The 20,700-nt window shown below is 42.4% G+C and overlaps 1 protein-coding gene across 1 annotated transcript in view; it reads right to left on the reverse strand.

Annotated features, from left to right (window-relative positions):
* Positions 1-20,700, reverse strand: part of LOC126457748 (peroxidase-like) — a 289,734-nt gene that overhangs the window by 154,586 nt on the left and 114,448 nt on the right. The window contains exon 2 of the mRNA XM_050094300.1: positions 9,471-9,623. Within this exon, the coding sequence (XP_049950257.1) occupies positions 9,471-9,623 (153 nt within the window). The remainder of the gene's footprint in view (positions 1-9,470; positions 9,624-20,700) is intronic.

Below are 20,700 nucleotides of genomic sequence, written 5' to 3' on the forward strand. Positions count from 1 at the left end.
TTTTATTCGCAAATTCGATTCAGTATTTCTTCATTAGTTATTCAATCTGCCTATCTAATCTTCAGCAATCTCCTGTAGCATCATATTTCAAAAGGTTCTGTTCTCTTTGTGCTATTTATCGTCCACGTTTCACTTCTGCACAAGGCTGCAATCGAGAAAAATAGCATCAGAAAGGACTACCTAACATTTAAGACTATTTTCGATGTTAAGAAACTTCTCATTTTTGGTAATGCTTTTCCTGCTACTGTTATTCTGCATTTTATATCGTCTCTACTTTAGTTTTCGTCACTTAAATTGCTGCCCAAAAATCGAAACTCATCAACTACTCTGAGTTCCTCAATTATAATCTAATTCTATTAGCATGTATCTGATTACATTCCGTTACCCTTGATTCACTTTTTTTGATATTCATGTTGTAACCTCTTTTCAAGACACTATTCATTACTTTCAACTGCTCACCCAAATGTGTTCCCATCTTTGACTGCTTTACTGTGTCACAGTAATCTTCAAAATTTCTATTTCCTCTCCCTGAACTTCGATTTTCTTTCCAAATTTCTCTTTGATTTCTTTTACTGCTTGCTTGTTATACCCGTTAAATAACATAGAGAGCCGCTACAACCATCTCTCACTTCCTTTTCAACTACTGCTTCTCTTTCACATTGACTCTATCTGGAGTCTGATTTCTGTACAAGTTGTAGGTTCGGTGGACAACTGATTATGAAATTGAATTTACCGGCACCGGAAGGGTAACCACAGGAGTTACTTTTTCCCTAACTATTTCACTTTTATCTCGGGAACCTTGTCGCAGTGATAAACTGTTTGCCAAAGGTGGCGAAGTATGTTCGACAGCCAAATTGGAAATTAGTGGTAAGTTCCTGTGGGACCAAACTGCTGAGGTCATCGTCTCTAGTCTTACACACTACTTAATCTAACTTAAACTAACTTACGCTGAGGACAACGCATACACCCATGCCCGAGGGAGGACTCGAACCTCCGACGGGGGAGCCACGCGAACCGTGGCAAGACGCCTCTGACCGCGCGGCGTAGCCGCTTTCGGCAGCCAAAGGAATACAGAAGAAATTAGCTCGTGGCGTGCGCTTTAGTACGCGCGGCCGAAATGTTGGCCAGAGATTAAGTATCGCCCAGGTGAGGGCCGGTTTCCACGCTACGAGCCAGAGGTCGACCGCAGAGACACCCCGTAGCTCCGAAAACCGTTCCACATAGCGCCACGGCCTGAACCCGAGCCCGAACCTGGACCGCTAAACAGTCGCGGCGCGCTGTCCTGCTTTCTGGCTGCGCCCTCACTCGGTCACGTAACAACGTGCGCGTGCTGCGGTACCTGCGTGTGTCTGAGATTCTCACTTCTACATAAATCTCCGATTTTGTTAAGGTAACGGTATTGCAAGTTGGTAATTTGTAAGTGCTCCTGTACTATCATTAAGCGCTTACGAAGAGAAAGCTTTATCTTTTCTTTATGGATTATAAAACCTGTACGCTACCCATGTTCCATGTGCGGGTTTCCACAAAGTCTTTCGCGATTTTTTTTTTTTTACATCATTTCGATGTGATATCGCAGTGATACGTGAATGTAGTCCTCCTCCACCGGTGTCAAACAGAATAAAATCTTTCTTGGTGAAATTCCTGGTGGTACTGTAAGATAAGAACTGACATTTCCGCCAACTTCCATGTGCTTGTGTTTGGGCGTGGAAACAGCACTCGACTAATACTACTAGACTACTTGATGCCAATTTTTAACCAATCATGGGCGGTGTGTATTTCCGTTGGTGAACGAGAAAGAGCTTATTCATCCAGCAGTTTATTTTTATTTTCAGCGCTGGAACGTACAAGGACGAAAGCGTTCAACGTCCCATTAACGACCGGGTCATTATATATGCAGCACAAGCTCGAATTGCTCTACCAACTTTCCCGCGAAAGGCAAAGGTCCCGTGTTCGAGTCTCGGTCCGGCACACAGTTTTAATCTGCCAGGAAGTTTCATATCAGCGCACACTTCACTGCAGAGTGAAAATCTCATTCTGGATAAATAGTTTAGTCAAGAAGAGAATAGAAGTTTTCGCAATGTGGTGCTACAGAAGAATGCTGAAGATTAGATGGGTAGATCACATAACTAACGAGGACGTACTGAACAGAATTGGGGAGAAGAGGAATTTTTGGCACAACTTGGCTAGAAGAAGGGATAGGTTGGTAGGACACGTTCTGACGCATCAAGGGATCATCAATTTAGTATTGGAGGGAAGCGCGGACGGGAAAAATCGTAGAGGGAGACCAAGAGATGAGTACACCAAGCAGATTCAGAAGGATGTAGGCTGCAGTAGTTACTCGGAGATGAAGAAGCTTGCATTTGATAGAGTAGCATGGAGAGCTGCATCAGACCAGTCTCTGGACTGAAGACCACAACAACAAAAACAAGGCCGGTGGCTGTGCACTATCTTCGTGCTCTCTGTGACGCTGTTTTTCGACAAGATAATGCAAGACCACACGTTGTCTATGCTGACCTGTCCTATAGAGTGTGTTCGACGGTTGCCCTGAGCAGCACGTTTTCCAGTATCTAACTCCGTAAGACTAGCACGGCAGCACTCTCCAGTCAATAAGATTGATGAAATCTAGCATAGAGTTGAAACAGCATGGAATGACGCACCTGTCTGTAGGTTTGAGCGGATACCTATCTGCGTAAGATCTCGATGGTGCTACAGATGGCAGCTCTGCGTGCTAAATTTTGCTTCTAAATTATCTAAAATTAAATCTTGTATTCCTCCTACACAACACAATAAGCAAAATTTCGTTAATTGCTAACTTTTAACGGCCACCAGTGTATTCTATAACTAATTCGTAACTCTGCGACCAGCCCCACGTGACCACGCAATATCCATCCTGTGCCATTTGGCGTCATTCGGATGCGGTTTGGAGGAGCATCGGCTCATCACATAGCTCTTGGTCGTCGTTGAGTAGCTAGCCCCTTGAGCCACTACTTCCTCAACTGGCATCCACGAAGCTGATTGTGTCCCTTTCCAGTCCTCCTATCAACGAAAAATCCCTATCCTTTCTGGGATTTGAACCCAGATAATCCATATGGCAGTGAGACGAGCTGACCACTCAGCTGTGGAGGTGGACCAATGTATTCTGTGGTTTCCCTAAATATTTTCTAGCGAAGGGAAGGACGATTCCTTTACACTACTCCACGGCCGGCTCCCAGCTTAACCAACTAAGCCGGTACCAAGTGACAAATGATACTGACAGCGAGAAATTAACAACTAAAATCTCGCTCTTCCATCGTTCTTTCCTGTCAAGACTGTCTCCCATTAGGCAACACAGTTTATGTTTTAGGAGTTAGCACATATGTCACTTAGTCATCCTGATTACACTTTCTCTTCTGTGGCCACTGGAGTACACATTAATTTGCTCCCTGATAGCGTGCGGCATGTCAGTGACCGGTCTGAAAGCCCTAAGAAGAACACGGAGCAGGATGTGGCGAGTGGACCGTCCGTACTGCTTTCTGAATTGTTATCTACATCTGGAAACGAGTTTGAGAGCGTGCGATGCCAACAGCTTACCTAGAACATCTGCGCTTATGTTGGGTGTGCTGCATAAGATACAGACAACTCTACAAATTTTGGTACGTAAATTACGCGGTTACAAAGGGTAATAAAAAGATTTGAGATAACCTAAAATATCTGTCTTAGTGTATATTCCTCTAAAGAGCAAAAGAACTGTGTTGTTTCAGTAATATGCCTGAGACTGTGGTGGAATCGAACGTCGTCCAACGTCTTCTCTCCTGTGCATTCTAGTTCTACAATATTGCAAGAGCTTCAGTGGGGTTTGGAAGGTTTGGTGAGAAGCAAGGTCGGTTCTGGCCGTCCTCGGGTTACACAATCGACAGCGCATTGCGTGAAAATCACAAAAATTCGGGTAAGAGTCCCGGTCAGGCACAGTTTTAACTTGCCTCAAACGCTCATTCGTTGTCATATTCGACTGGTTATTCGTCACAAACATTTCTTTGTGCTATATGCCCATGCTTTGTGAGATACATACGTGCTGCTAAAAGTTTTTGAAGGATTGTTGGGAGAGTTTGATGTGGATGAGAAAACAGGAAATGTAATTCGACAAACAGTAATAAACACAAAATCTAAATTTTTTGGCAGACTTGTCTGAAGCTTTGGAGGCACGAAGAAACTCGAAAACTGTGGCCCCTATCGAAAATGTATCCCAGTACAAAAAATTAAGTACATTAAATTTCGTACAAAAAGGCCCTGTTTACTCTTTCTGTAGTACCGGGTGATCAAAAAGTCAGTATAAATTTGAAAACGTAATAAACCACGGAATAATGTAGATAGAGAGGTAAAAATTGACACACATGCTTGGAATGACATGGGGTTTTATTAGAACCACCCCATATTGCTAGACGCGTGAAAGATCTCTTGCGCACGTCGTTTGGTGATGATTGTGTGCTCAGCCACCACTTTCGTCATGCTTGGCCTCCCAGGTGCCCAGACCTCAGTCCATGCGATTATTGGCTTTGGGGTTACCTGAAGTCGCAAGTGTATCGGATCGACCGACATCTCTAGGGATGCTAAAAGACAACATCCGATGCCAATGCCTCACCATAACTCCGGACATGCTTTACAGTGCTGTTCACAACATTATTCCTCGACTACAGCTATTGTTGAGGAATGATTGTGGACATATTGAGCATTTCCTGTAAAGAACATCATCTTTGCTTTGTCTTACTTTGTTATGCTAATTATTCCTATTCTGATCAGATGAAGCGCTATATGTCGGACATTTTTTGAACTTTTGTATTTTTTTGGTTCTAATAACACCCCATGTCATTCCAAGCATGTGTGTCAATTTGTACCTCTCTATCTACATTATTCCGTAATTTATTCAGTTTTCAAATTTATACTGACTTTTTGATCACCCGGTATTAACAATTTCCGCGTAGCGAGAGAGACAATGCGAAAATATCGAGCGGGGTTTATGAAGGGCAGCTATAACATTGTCGGTTGCATAAACCGACAATGTTAGATGCAGTTGAATCATCGTGCACTGAATCATCCTGTTAGGTGGTTATGTGCCTTGAAAATCTCGTATGGTCGTCTTCCATGTCTTCAGATTCAAATCGAAATAGCACAGTCTGGCGTCCCAGATAGAGACTCGCATGGCAGGTACGTGTGACCGGCGCCCGTTCCAAAATGTGGTGTAGTGGGTGAAAGCAGCACGGAACTGGCGGAGTGCCGGCCAGCGCCGCCTGACGTTTTACTGCTTGCCTTCACCGACCGCTGACGGGGGAGGCGCGGCGCCGACCCTGGCTGTTGGCACGCACTCCTGGAAGCGCCTTCCGCAGGCGCGAAAGTGGACGCTACCGCCTACACCGCCCCAACAGCTTTGGCAGCGCCGTCTGCCCTCTATACTTGCTGGCGCCGCGTCTTGTATGACGAGTGCCATTTTCGATGTGATCGAGCTTATTCAACTGGGCTGTGATGACTGGGATCTCCGTGATACATACATTGTAAGTTGCTGTTTAATGAATTTCGGATTTTCAAGCTCTCATCCTCCCGTAATGTACAAGATATTCTCTAATATCGTATGCATACAAAAAAATTAGATTTCAATCAATCAGGGAGATGAGGTGACTTTTTAAACGTATGTACCGGAGTGGGCCGTTTCCTGTTCCAGACCGAAATACCAGAGCAAATCGAAAAGTCTTTGCCTCTACTTTTGTTTAGCCAAATTACGTCTGTAAATGTGAAGCCACCATATCCATTTCCAGCGTTGGACCTTTCTTGGTTCGTGCCGGTCTCATCTGCCGATAGCTCCCCCGCACGGCGCTGCCGTCACTTGTTAAAGATGGTAGTTGGTAGTTGTGCTTCACACGTCCACGGCGTTAGAGTAACGAAGTGTGATTCATTTTCTATGGAGCAAGAGACGAACGCCCATTGAGATCTACAGGGAAGTGCAGCCCACATGTTGAGAAAACAGTCTCGCTTTCAGAACTGTGAGATGGTGGTATTGTCAGTTAGACACAGGCCGTGAAGTCTTGCATGACAATAAGCTGTTGGGGAGGCCTCGTTCGTCTCTGACTGACGAAACCATTTCCCGCATGGATGCAATGGTGAAAGCAGATCGGCGTGTTCACATTATGGCTATTTCCCGGAAGCCGGGAATATCGTGTGGGAGTGCTTACGACATCATTCATTGTTCCTTAGGGTACCAGATGGTTTCATGTCGGGGGGTATCCACGCAGTTGGATGACATCACGAGAGGTAAGCGAATGATGTCTTCACTGGATCATCTAGAACAGTACTCCTCCAAGGAGGGGGAAGGTTTCCAGGACCGCTTTGTTACTGGCCATAAAACATGGATACTGCATTTCACACCGGAATCCAAGCAGCAGAGCATGGCGTGGAAACATCCGGGTTCGCATGCGAAAAAAAAAAAAAAAATAAGTTCAGCGCCATCTGTTGGGAAAGTGATGTTAAATTCCTTCTGGTATAGCCGTGGACTGTTCCTGCTGGATTTCATGCCACAAGACACAACCAACAATGCCGACAGTGACTGTTCCACATTGTCAGGTCTGAGCGCTGCCGTCAAGCAAAGGTGCCGAAGGATTCTCATGTAGACAACGTGATTCCGCTCCACTACCATGCGAGACCACATGTGGCAATCAGAACTGCCGAAATGCTCCGCGTACTTTACTGGGAGATTCTGGACCACCCACCGTACAGTCCAGAGCTTGCGCCTAGTGATTTCCACGATTTCGGACCGTTTAAGAAGTTCCTGGCAGGACAGCGATTGACAAGTAACGATGACGCTAAGACAGCAGTCCATAGTCAGCTCGAATTCTACTTCTCACATTTAGTACTGCGATGGGACAAATGCGATAACCGTTGAGGGGACTATGTGGAAAAATAGTTTAAGGTACATAGAACTGGATGTTTATTTGTCATTACCTGTATGCACGTTAAAAATAGGTAAAAGGCTTTCTGATTTGGTCTCGTATAACACAACAATGAGTATGCCTGGTATTACTAGATTAAGAGGAATCTTTTGACTCAGCGAACACAAAATCTTTGCTGTGAGTCCTTGAAAACAAGGAATCCATTAAAACTAAGTCAATATACTGAAGAACACGCTATCTGATCAAAAGTATTCGGATATTAGTGGATATTAATATGAGTTGTGTCCACTCTTCACTTTTACCAAGGTCTGAAATCTGCTGGGGACACGTTCAGTGAGATAACTGCATGTTTGTGGAGGAATGGCAGCCCCTTCTTCCTGAAGAACCGAAACCACATAAGGATGTGATGTTGGTCGCTGGAATCCGGAGTGAAGTATTTATTCTAACTTATCTCAGAGATGTTCCATAGCGTTCAGGTCAGACTCTGGGCAGGTCAATCTATTTCAACAAACTATTAACTCAAGTATGCTACATTGTGAGAGGGTGCAATGTCATGCTGAAACAATCCTCGTCTCCATACAGTTCCTCTACTGTACGAAGTACCCCATTCCGTAAAAAAATGCTCCTATCCATTCACATTTTCCTTAAGTGCAATGAGGGGGCCACATCCTAACCACGAGAAAACAATACTGTTACACTACCCCCTCAATAGTGGGTAACGGTCTCCTAGGCATTCGCTGAACCCAAACACTTCTGTGTTGTTGCCACAAGGTACAATGTGATTTATCACGCCTACCCACTCTTTTCCAGTCATTCACTTCCCATTGGCGTCGCATTGGGTACAGAAAAGTGTGGCTTATGAGGAATTGCCCGACCGTCGTACCGCACTCTTTTGAACTACCTGCGCACATGATTGCGCTAGCTGGACTGTATTAGCACTTTGTAACGTGATTTTCTTCCGCTAACTTCATGCCACGTTTTACAACCACCCTCCGCAATGCTCGACGGTTCCCGTGTGTCAATACATGAGGTCTGTCTGGTCTTGATTTACCCACGGATGTCCTATCGCGTTACCACTTCACAGGTACATCACCAGAAGTCGGCATGGGCAGCTTTAGAATGGTTGCAATGTCATCCGGTCCCAGATGGAATTTTTTTGCTCAGGTGACATACACTACTTGCCATTAAAATTGAACACCACGAAGATGACGTGCTACAGACGCGGAATTTAACCGACGGGAAGACGATGCTGTGATATGCAAATGATTAGCTTTTCAGAGAATTCACACAAGGCTGGCGCCGGTGGCGACACCTACAACGTGCTGACATGAGGATAGTGTCCAACCGATTTCTCACACTCAAACAGCAGTTGATCGGCGTTGCCTGGTGAAATGTTGTTGTGATGCCTCGTGTAAGGAGGAGAAATGCGTACCATCACGTTTCGCCTATCGCGATTACGGTTTATCGTATCGCGACATTGCTGCTCGTGTTGGTCGAGATCCAATGACTGTTAGCACAATATGGAACCGTTGGGTTCAGGAGGGTAACACGGAACGCCGTGCTGGATCCCAACGGCCCGTTTGCAGCAGCATGGACTATCAGCTCGGAGACCATGGCTGCGGTTACCCTTGACGCTGCATCACAGACAGGAGCGCCTGCGATGGTGTACTCAACGACGAACCTGGGTGCACGAATGGCAAAACGTCATTTTTTCGGATGAATCCAGGTTCAGTTTACAACATCGTGATGGTTGCCTCCGTGTTTGGCGACATTGCGGTGAACGCACATTGGAAGCGTGCATTCGTCATCACCATACTGGCGTATCACCCGGCGTGATGGTATGGTGTGCCATTGGTTACACTTTTCGATCACCTCTTGTTCGCACTGACGGCACTTTGAACAGTGGACGTTACATTTCAGATGTCTTACGACCCGTGGGTCTACCCTTCATTCGATCCCTGCGAAACCCTACATTTCAGCAGAATAATGCACGACCGCATGTTGCTGGTCCTGTACAGGCCTTTCTGGATACAGAAAATGTCCGAATGCTGCCCTGGCCAGCACATTCTCCAGATCTCTTACCAATTGAAAAGGTGTGGTCAATGGTGGCCGAGCAACTGGCTCGTCACAATACGCCAGTCACTACTCTTGATGAACTTTGGTATCGTTTTGAAGCTGCATGGGCAGCTGTACCTGTACACACCATCCAAGCTCTGCTTGACTGAATGCCCAGTCGTATCAAGGCCGTCATTACGGCCAGAGGTGGTTGTTCTGGGCACTGATTTCTCAGGATCTATGCACCCAAATTGCGTGAAAATGTATTCACATGTCAGTTCTAGTATAATATATTTGTCAAATGAATATCCGTTCATCATCTGCATTTCTTCTTGGTGTAGCAATTTTAATGGCCAGTTGTGTAGTATCAAATCTTCAAGAAGAACAATGTGAGTGACAGTAAACGCCAAAAGCGGCAAATATCAAACTAGAAACAGCAGAATGGTTTCAGATAGACTGCAATATGCGTGGTGCCAGTGGCAGAGAGCCATCTCTACTCACAAGGAGCCGCGCAGGGCGTTGAGGGCGTAGTCGAAGGCGCTGGTGCGCCCCGGCCCGTCCAGCAGCAGGGCGCACTCCTCCCCCAGGAACTGCGCATGCGCCGCGATGCACGTTGCCACCACCGATAGCAGCAGCGCGGTCCAAGGTGGCTGCCTGCAACCACACACAAAAATATCGCTGTTACTGGGCGTTGATATCGATGGAGTTATCGATGTCCGATATAATTGAATGTGTCAGCACTAAATATCAATATCGATGGTTAATCGAATAAAAATGTCGTTGTTTCGGAAGGTCGGTGCCGAATATTTAGGTTTAGAATTCAGATTATAATTCAAGATTGCACGTGTTATTTAAAATTGTGAGGAATCAGTTTTATGAATTAATAAAAAAATTAAGGGAAACCATATTAAATGATACATTATAATCTAATTTTCTGAGCAGAAACCATTTCAACAGCTTTTGAAAATAGTTTTTCTGCTGGAACTGAACCCCCTTCAGCTGATAATTATTTCCTAGTTACCTGATACAGACTGAAACTAAATTGCGATATTTCCCTCCAGAAGGTGACCGGATTACTTTCTAACTCTCTAGGGGGGTCCATTTGTAAATGGACTGATAATTCTAGATAAATGTTTAGATGTCTAGAGTTACCTTTTTTGTTTTTTACCTTCCACCTTTCGAGAATTATATCTGAAACTTTTCTACATACCTTACTTTCGAGAGAGAGAGGGTTAACCATAACACATTGAAAACAGTTAAAATTCTTTAAGAACTGCAACGGAAAAAGTGTAGGTACCTTTCTCATGCTGTAAATATTCCAATATTAAAAAGAAAGGCGAATTGAGTTTTCTACTTTATGAGATAGATGATGATGATGAAATAATATATTTTCCGATTACATCGCAACAAAATATAGATGTTACCGATGTCTCGGCTTGTAAACATTGATTAAAACTGTGGCGTATCTGATTTTGATATATCGATATTTCATAGTTCGTTGTCCGATATCTCTGCTGCAAACGGTTCACACTGCTGAAAGCCAGTCTGCTCTGCAGAGAACGGTTCTAAACACTAGGCTTTCTGACTTCACTATGAAAAGATAATTTAGTTTATGAACCATCTTTGTAGGGATTCTCTTCAGGCCGACTAAGCCGTCGCTGAAGAGGAAAACTGCAAAGAGGTTAGAAACTGTACCTTTCAATTGTTCTTTTTAGTTTCAAAATTTGCCACTCAATGCCCAAAAGAGATTTATTCGCACGGGCACTAGCCATGCAAGCTTACACAGTTATAATAATAAAACACATCTGTCCTTTCAAAAAATTTTCAGCAGTTTGAAATGTTCTAAGGTATTCAGTTGGTAGGCGTCATCTGTTCGAGAACATTTCAAAATCATCAAATATCAGGAAAACCTAAAACACATTTTATTCTTTTTCTGGGGTCAACAACGCTCATTGTGGAGTAATGCTATCATAGGTTTACAAATGGGAAGCTGCAGCACAAAAAATGTGTGCAGTGCGTGCAGCATTGATGATCAGAAATAGGTGAACAGTATAGTACTATCTTTTTACATATTTTGAGTAACTTCTTTGCAAGTATGTATACACAAAACACTATTGTACCCCAAGGATAAATCGGTTGATGTTGTGTTGCGTGGCTTTGTATTCGAGAGGACAAAGGTTCTAATCCTCATACTGATATCCTGATTTAAGCTTTCTATGGTTTTCCTGAATCACTTCAGACAAATGGCAGTCTAGATCTTACTATCAGCCCATGACCAACTTCACGTCCCGTCCCTGTCATACTGGAGTTGTAAATGCCTGTATTATAACAATTATTTTCTGTCCTCAAACTGAAGTACAGCGACATGACCAACGTCCTTGTAAAACTGCTACTACTGCTGCTGCTGCTGCTACAACGGTTTGTTTATTGTCTGTAGACGTGCCCCCTTGTGCAATTATGTAAGTCTAATAAGACGTTGAATTTATAAGCTCTACGTAATTCATGGTGATTCAGCTGCGCCATCTGTGGTTTTATGGAACCTGCAATGCCATCAAAGAAAGTGCAGTTTTCACATTTTCTTACTTGCTATACACAGACTTACAGAAAAAATGAACAGGAGGTCTTTATAAGAAATGTAATGCAATTAAATTTTATAGTGAGATAGTTCTCGAATTTATCAAGAAAAATGTACAAACGTGACCTCCAAACGCATTTTTCTTGAATAAATCGAAAACTGTAGCCTCCAGGGAAAACGTATCGCAGCAAAACATTTAACTACATTAAATTTCCTACAAAAGGGCTCTGTTCATTTTTTCTGTAGGACTAACAGATTTAGAGTAGTGAGCGAGAGACTATGAAAATCTCGCATGTAGTTTTCGAAGTTGCATAGAAACTATTGGTAGGGGCAGCTGAATCTCCTGTATACGTTCCAGCATACGTCTGGAATGCCTGAGTATTTTAAACAATCGCAGTAGACTTTCGGTTTATCAAAATTGTTAACATACCCAGGGCTGTGTCGGACTTGGAAAGAATGACCCATATTAGTGATGATCCCACATCTCTCGTGGGCTGATGGTGGCTGTCCCAATTATGCATTATCGATTCATTTTCATTCGTAATTTTAAATTTCATGTATATGTGTGTGTGTGGATTAATCTAGTTATAAATAAAAATCTAGATATACGATATCAAAACTTGCAAGTAAATATTATGCGACTGGCAATGTAAAATCGGAGAGTGTAGGACAGTCATATAATCAAAACTAGTGTCAGACAAGTTTCGTGTGAAACGTGCTGAATATCTTACCCGAAAATTACTTCGAATAGATAGGTGACCAACTCGGGAGAGTATCGTCTTAGACGCCCTAGAAACAAGCACACCTGAAGTTTCTGAATCAGTTAACACAGAGGAGGGCTTCGGTAATCACAAGGCTGTGATAGTATCAATGGCTACGTGTTATGAGGAATGTTAAGAAAGACTGAAGTCCCGTCGACATCGAGATCATTAGGCAAATGGCTCTGAGCACTATGGGACTTAACATCGGAGGTCGTCAGTCTCCTAGAACTTAGAACTACTTAAACCTAACTATCTTAAGAACATCACACATTTATGCCAGAGGCAGAATTCGAACCTGCGACCGTAGCAGTGGCGCGGTTCCGGACTGAAGCGCCTAGAACCGCTCGGCCACCCCGGCCGGCCTACGACAGTGGTAAAAAGCGTTTGGAGCTAGAAACAAACATTGTGTTTTGGCAGATCGCAGTCCCCCATTCATAATTACTTTCTGAAAGCGTGCTTGCAGATATAAACTTCCTTGACGATCATGACGTGAAGGGAGACGTGGATGATGTGAGAACATTAAAACAGGGATATGTTTGAGATGAGTTTAAAACGTAGTGGATTGATGACGTACGACGCAGAAAGAAAAGGCTAGGAAAGTAGTGATTGAAAATTGGTTATCAGAAGATGATAAAGGTTAGTGGCAAATGTACTGAAGCGTACAGCAGTTAACTAGTCACTGGAAGCAACGTTAACGAGAAAAATTCCGTGTTAGAAAAACTGCAAAAGTTGGAATACGAAAAACAGGACTGTAAAGGAAGATATGGATGTTGGTATCAAAATTGTAGTGACGTCATAAAGCGGCGGCATGATAAATGAGGACATCAGATTTCTAGTGGCGAGAGTAGATGGGAAGGAATCACAGAAGACACAATGATCTCGTGCAGAAACTGAACGTGATACGTTTAAGCTTCGTCTAAACTCGCTCTTCAATAAATTTACGAATCTTTCAGGAGATTGCACTACTTATTCTCAGTAATGACATTTGTTGTTTATTACATTCACGTGTTTAAAGGAACACCTTCATCCAGTCATTGAAGACCAGATGGAGAAGTAGTATTTATGTGGGGTGTAAGTCCCAGTTTCTATCGCAGGTAATTGTGAGTTCGAATTCAATATGAATTTTAAGCAGGCTTCCGAAAGAGCTGAAAACGGTGCGTGACAAACCGAATATTCTCCTTATAGAGTTGAAGGTATACCTTAAGTCTAACTAACAGTGATTGTTGTTATTAAAGTCACCTAAACTTAGTATGATCCAGTAAATTTGTTTCTGTAGTGTTAACACGGGATTGTTCTCTCGTTCAGCCATCTTGATTCTGACAGCCTAGGCGAATCTTGGAATAATGAATAGTAATAGGCCATTGTCACTATAGTACACAATTCCAGCTCGTTTTACTAATTTAAATTCCAATCTTATACTGTCTGTTATTGCTTAATTCCAGGCTGCCTAGATTATTTGCATGATTTGTACCGAAACTGGAACGCATAAGTATGTAGATCATTTATATATGGGTCATATGCCGACATTTTAGGAGAGAAATGAATATTATTAGGTGGGTTTTGTCATCGGTCTTGTTACAAGTGAACACAAATTTAACAACAAAGTGAGCATTTTTGTTTACTCTGCTACAAATACTACAAGAATTATATATTCATCTATTGAATAAACTGATTTGTCCACAAGAAGTTATTTGAGTTTAGAATTAAAATTTGTATTGCTATCTGTCAGATTTTTTACAGTCAGTCATAGGGGAAATGATTTAAGATCCTTGTGTCTCCGTATTAAATGTTTTTCTCAGACACTGATCAATGAAAGCCTTAATTATGAGTAATCAGTGTTTTCTTCTATCTTGTAACTGCAGACGGAACTGTTTCTTTCGAACTGCTGTGAAATATTTACAAGGAATTTCATTAGCGAATATTATTTTCAGTTCGGGATAATATGAAAGTGATGAATTACCACATAAAACTGAATCACAAGACATTAATGAGTGTATTATCTTGATATTAAAACGATGATTTATTTGTTACCAAAAACTAGCAACTATTTGAGGATCAAGATGTGTTGAATTTAGCAGTTTGAGGTTTTAATAACTTATTTCTTCTATTATTCTACTCCGTTCACGGATTCCTCTTCATGTACTATGTTATTGTATTTGTACAAAAACGGTGTTTTTCTGAAACTAAGGGAGAGTTCATTTACAGATAACCATTTTTCTGAAACTAAGGGAGAATTCATTTACAGATAACCACTTATTATTTTTTTCGAAAACTTTATATCCGATTTCTGCTGTTACTGTCTCTGTAATTGCAGCACTTCGGTCATGTACAAAAAAGTACCACGAATGTGAAGAGAAGGGTCATTTAGATATAGAAGGAATTAGAATAGACACAACACTGAACGTTGTGGAATTCCATTCTTGATTTCTCTGACACTTAATTTTTCTCTCATTTCAGAATTAAGAATGAATCTTGCATTTTGCTGCAGAGCGTGACCTGTTTTGAAACTTCCTGGAGATTAAAACTGTGAGGAGCGAGGTTGTGACTAGGAACGGGGATCATGCCCTTTGCAGGTATTGGTCTTACCGACTGCGCTATCCGTTCAAAAGCCTGGAAGTATTGTTTGCTTTATTAATTTTTATTGTTATTCGATTTCTTTAGAGATTATTCATTTAATCGTGTGACATTCTTACTGAAATCTTGTCGTATAAAAATGAGTGGAAATACGAGGCGTGTTTTTTAAGTAAGTACCGTTTTGAAATAAAAAAGACGTGCTAAGATATTTCAATAATTTTATTTGTACATGAAAGCCTCTACCTTAATATACGCACTGACGCTATTACAGTCTGATTTTTCCTTGTTTACGTTGTGTACTGAGTGTTTAAGGTGCCTCCGATAATCGTGGGTCCCACCGACTGTGGAGTACGGGCTGTTATAAGATTTCTTAGTGCTAAAGGCCTAAAAGCTATCGATATTCATCGTGAAATCTGTGCAGTTTACGGAGAAAACATTATGAGTGATGGAATGGTAAGAAAGTGGGTGAGAGCACTTAAAGATAGCCGCACAAATGTGCATGATGAACAACGGAGTGGGTGTCCTTCGGTCGTTAATGAAAGTTTGGTGCAGGACGTGGACAATAAGGTGAGAGAAAACAGACGCTTTACGATTTCCTCCTTGCGGGATGACTTTCCTAATGTTTCTCGTAGTGTTTTGTATGGCATTGTGACCGAGCACTTGAATTACCAAAAATTGTGCGCACGTTGGGTACTGAAAATGTTGACGGATGTGCACAAAACCACACGTTTAGACAGTGCATTGACTTTTCTTGAGCGGTACCACAACGACGGTGATGATTTCTTAAGCCAAATTGTTACGGGCGATGAAACATGGGTGGCCTACGTCACTTCAGAATCAAAGCAACAGTCCATGGAAGTTGAGCAAGGGCATCGTTTTGCTGCAAGACAATGCCCGTCCGCATGTGGCGAATCAGACCAAAGATTTCATGACATCTTTTCGATGCGAAACTCTAGTTCATCCTCCGTAGAGCCCCGGTCTTGCGCCCAGTGACCACCATCTGTTCCTGCACTTGACGAAACACCTGGGCGGTCAGCGTCTTCAAGACGATGACGAAGTTAAAACAGTGGTGATGCAGTGGTTAACAAGTCAGGCGGCAACTTCCATGAGGACGGCATTCAAAAACTGGTAGAACGTTATGAGAAGTGCCTCAATATTGACGGAAATTATGTAGAAAAGTAGATTAAGGTACAGGCTTTCACGTAAAAATAAAATTATTGAGATATCTTAGCACGTCTTTCTTAAATTTCAAAGCGGTACTTACTTAAAAAAACACGCCTCGTAGAAAGGCAGGTGGGTATTACCAACCATAATCATCAATCAATTTTGTCTAGCTATAAGTGTAAATGAAGCATTACATGAAAACCCAACTGCGGAGAGACGATACGATGAAACTGTTACGATTTTGAATGGTGGGGAAGCTAAGAAGGGAACCTCCCCAGCGTACCCCCCTCAGATTTAGTTATAAGTTGACACAGTGGATAGGCCTTGAAAAACTGAACACAGATCAATCGAGAAAATAGGAATAAGTTGTGTGGAACTATGAAAAAAATAAGCGAAATAGACAAACTGAGCAGTCCATGTGCAAGATAGGCCACATCAAGGAGTGTGTGAGCTCCGGAGCTCCGTGGTCCCGTGGTTAGCGTGAGCAGCAGCGGAACGAGAGGTCCTTGGTTCAAGTATTCCCTCGACTGAAAAGTTTAATTTTTTATTTTCAGACAATTATCAAAGTTCAGGCACTCACACATAATCAACTTTGCTCTCAAAAATTCCAGGACATGTTCAGATTTGCTTGGACATATGCAGGATTTGACGGTCTACACAAGGAAAAATTTGAAAACGTTAAAAACATGTTTTGACAGAGCACAGGGAAAACCGTGCGACTGTGAAACTGTTGCATTCATTTGTTGCAGTTTATGTGACAAACTCTTATGTTTTCATCACTTTTTTGGGAGTGATTATCACATCCGCAAGAAAACCTAAATTGGGCAAGGTAGAAGAATCTTTTTACCCATTCGCCAAGTGTACAAGTTAGGTGGGTCGACAACATATTCCTGTCATGTGACGCACATGCCGTCACCAGTGTCGTATAGAATATATCAGACGTGTTTTCCTGTGCAGGAATCGGTTGACCTACGACCTTGCGATCAAATGTTTTCGGTTCCCATTGGAGAGGCACGTCCTTTCGTTTACTAATCGCACGGTTTTGCGGTGCGGTCGCAAAACACAGACACTAAACTTATTACAGTGAGCAGAGACGTCAATGAACGAACGGACAGATCATAAATTTTGCGAAAATAAAGAAAGTAAACTTTTCACTCGAGTGAAGCCTTGAACCAAGGACCTATCGTTCCGCTGCTGCTCACGCTAACCACGGGATCACGGCGCACCTGAGCTCACACTATCCTTGATGTTGCCCATCTTGTGAATGGAATACTCAGTTTGTATATTTTGCTTATTTTATTCATAGTTCCACACGACTTCTTCCTGTTTTCTCGGTTGATCTGTGTTCAGTTTCTCAATGCCTATCCACTGTGCCAACTTATAACTACATCTGAGGGGGGGTACGATGGGGAGGTTCCCTTGTAAGTACTTAGTTGCTTCTGTGAGTAATCTTGGTGTAGTGGCACAAGTACTTCGTGGAAGACGTAACGGGGCGGGAGGCGGTTACCCAACGCGAAGCGGCTGTCCAGTTGCTCTCCCTGACCCGCTGCCGTCTTCCGCGGACTCATATCCCGCCGGGAAAGTGAAGCTGGGCCCTCACGTTTCTCACGGGCCCGGAGAAAGCAACAGCGCCCGCATGCGCATCACGAGCAGCGAAAACGCCGTCGCCCGCTCGCCGGGGCGCTGCGGCTGACTCAGCCGTGGGCGTTAGCGCCGACACCGCTGATCCTCTGGTATCACGCACCCAAAATGAGTCTGTGCGACTCGACACGTGATTTTCCGGCAGAAAACTCACAGTTCGTTGTAAATGACGGGAAGCCATCCAGTGAAATCCAGGTGATACATGGGGTACCCACCCTAAGAAAGTGTTATAGGCCCTGTGCTGTTCTTAATGTACCTGTTGGGTGGTTATAATTAAAGTGTAGCTACTCACAGAGATTTACCCTGGAAAAGAACTGGTTCCACTTTTGGCCACCAGGTGCGAATCAGGCTCTGCGGATGCAAGAAAGACGTATAGAAATGTTTCCATATGTAATAGATTAGGAACTGAACGTGGGCATAAAGGATCAAACAAGTGAGAAAATAATCTCGTAACTGTATTTTCGCAGTTCATACAGAAAAACTTCAGCATCAGACATAACGTTTTAATTTAGTATTTCTTTATTACTAAATCTATTCGAATCATATTTCGGAGGCAGTATCCACATATACCATTGAAAGCACCTGTAATATTGTATAACTATATGAGTCGTAGTTCATGACATACGAGGCTATAAAGATCGAGATGAGTGAAAAACTAGCTTTTCTTAAAACGAAGCGCAAATACACGAGACTATATTCATCCAGTGTTAGATTAACAGTATTTAACAACTTCCAACAAACTTTAAATATAATTTCAAAGATTTTCTAATCTTTTCCTAGTTCACTTTTCCACAACATATTAATTCAGCTGTAAATTACTGAAGGGTCTGAAGTTGATTTATACGTGTGGATCTTCGATCCTTTGAAGAGTCACTTGTCTCTGTGGCTGTGCGAGGAGGAGGGGATAAGGGAGATATTGTGAGCAGCCCTCTTAGTCTTTTGTAGCTCAATAGCTGAATCCGTTGTCTATCTAGTGAAGTCATCAGAAGATCAAGAAAAAGCTTCAAAATGATTTAGACAAGGTATCTGCATCATCCTGAAAGTGGCAATTGATCCTAAACAATAAACAGTGTGAGGTCTTCCAAACGTACAAAAACGATTTGTTAAGTTTCAGTTGCCGATAGATCACACAAATTCAAAGATTGTCGATTCAGCTAAATACTTAGGGATTACAGTTACGAATAGTATACGTTGGAACTGTCATATGGGAAATGTTGTGGGGATGGCGAACCAAACACAATTTTTTATTCGCAGAACTGCGCTTCTCCGTCGTCTTATGGAGTACTGTTGGGTAGTATGGGATCTTTACCAGATGCGAATGAGAAGCAACATCGAAAAAGTTCAAAGAAGAGCAGTTAGTTTTGCGTTACCGCGAAGTATGAGAGAAAGTGTCACGGATAACATAAGTGACTTGCGATATCAAACATTAAAACGACGGTGTTTTTCGTTGCGGCGAGATCTTTTCGTGAAAATTCAGTCATCAACTTTCTACTCCGAACACCAGAATATTTTTTGACTATCACAACGTGTAGAGAAATGACAATCGTAATAAAATAAGGGAAATGAGAGTTCGCATGATAAGATTTTGGTGTTCATATTTCCACATGTTATTCGAGGGTGGAACGGACGAGGGAAATAGTCTGAAAGTGGTTCTGTGAACCCTCTGCTAACCGTTTAAACGTGAATTCCAGAGTAATCATATAGGTGTAGATTTAGACAAATGTAAATACTTTAGCAGCTAGTAACAGGTTTGTATGTTGCTCTACAACGAATAGTCCCTCAATTAATGGTTGATTAATTACAAATAGAATATTAAATGTATAATACTACGTAGGTAGAATCAAGTGCATTATGTATGAAACCGGGACGCAGTTGTTATGGCTCCAGCCCGCCGCACCACACACTAAGCGATGAGCTATTGATAGCGTAGAAAATAGGTTGTCTGCATAACGGCGATATTTCCAGGAAACGCACAGGTGGCTGAAAGTGTAGTTCGTCTTCCCGCTCCTTGCAGGCAAAACTCGAAGAGGAAGCCACAAACCGAGGGTCAGTCAGAGAAATGCAAATTAGAAGAAAAGCAATATATTCATTTTTGTGTTCTTGTTTCATTACTTATTTTCGTTTCATATTATTCCTATTAATGACGATTTTGTGTATACTTATTGTTAAATCATATTCCATAAATTGTTATGTCTTCCTTGCAGGAAGTGTGGTTCTTTAATGGAGACAGGAGCGATGAACAGGTGCTGATCATGGACAGAGAATTCAGATGTTAATTTATTTTACATCTAATACCAAATAACAAAAATGATACATAAATTTGTTGCTTTAGTTGCAGCGTCAGTTGCGAACAGCAGATCTGAATGTAGAAATAGACACTGGTACAAAAAATGTATCAAGTCTGTCACTCTTCTATACAATGACTATTCAGAAGATGTCGAGCCCTGGCCACCATGAAAGTCTGTAAGAGTTATTCAACAGGCAAACACACAGAATGACGTCAGTGCATGAACGTTCGAACTCAAGTACACCCGGCCTGGAGTTCCGGAGATGGGGATGCATGCATCTCATCGGCAGCGGCAGAATCATTCTTGGCAGCGCGCTCGTGAAGTAGTGGCGGCTTTAGGGAACACGGCGGAGTAACCGGCGGCGCGCGTATTTGAAAGTGGGACTGACCGGGTAGCGGCGGATACCCCATAAATTAATATCTTTATTATTGTATTGTAGGAGTTAGGACCTTAAAACTAATATGATAATGAAGAGTATTTCTAATGTATTGTATGAACTGTACATCCTGCTTTAGGCACACGTGACGGTTGGTTTCCAGCAAGATATAAGTAAATTACATAAATAGGTAAACAAATTCGAAAGGAGTAGGATTCAAACTCCCGTCCAGCCACAGAGATGTACGTTGTGTGTTGTTTCACTGAAATACTTTAGTCAAATACGGGCGCATTTACTTTGAATATGCCACGGTCTATCATTGTGTTATAAAGCTACTGTTACGTCACTACTG

Source organism: Schistocerca serialis, chromosome 1, assembly GCF_023864345.2.
Source record: "Schistocerca serialis cubense isolate TAMUIC-IGC-003099 chromosome 1, iqSchSeri2.2, whole genome shotgun sequence".
In the NCBI taxonomy this organism is placed as follows: Eukaryota; Metazoa; Arthropoda; class Insecta; order Orthoptera; family Acrididae; genus Schistocerca; species Schistocerca serialis.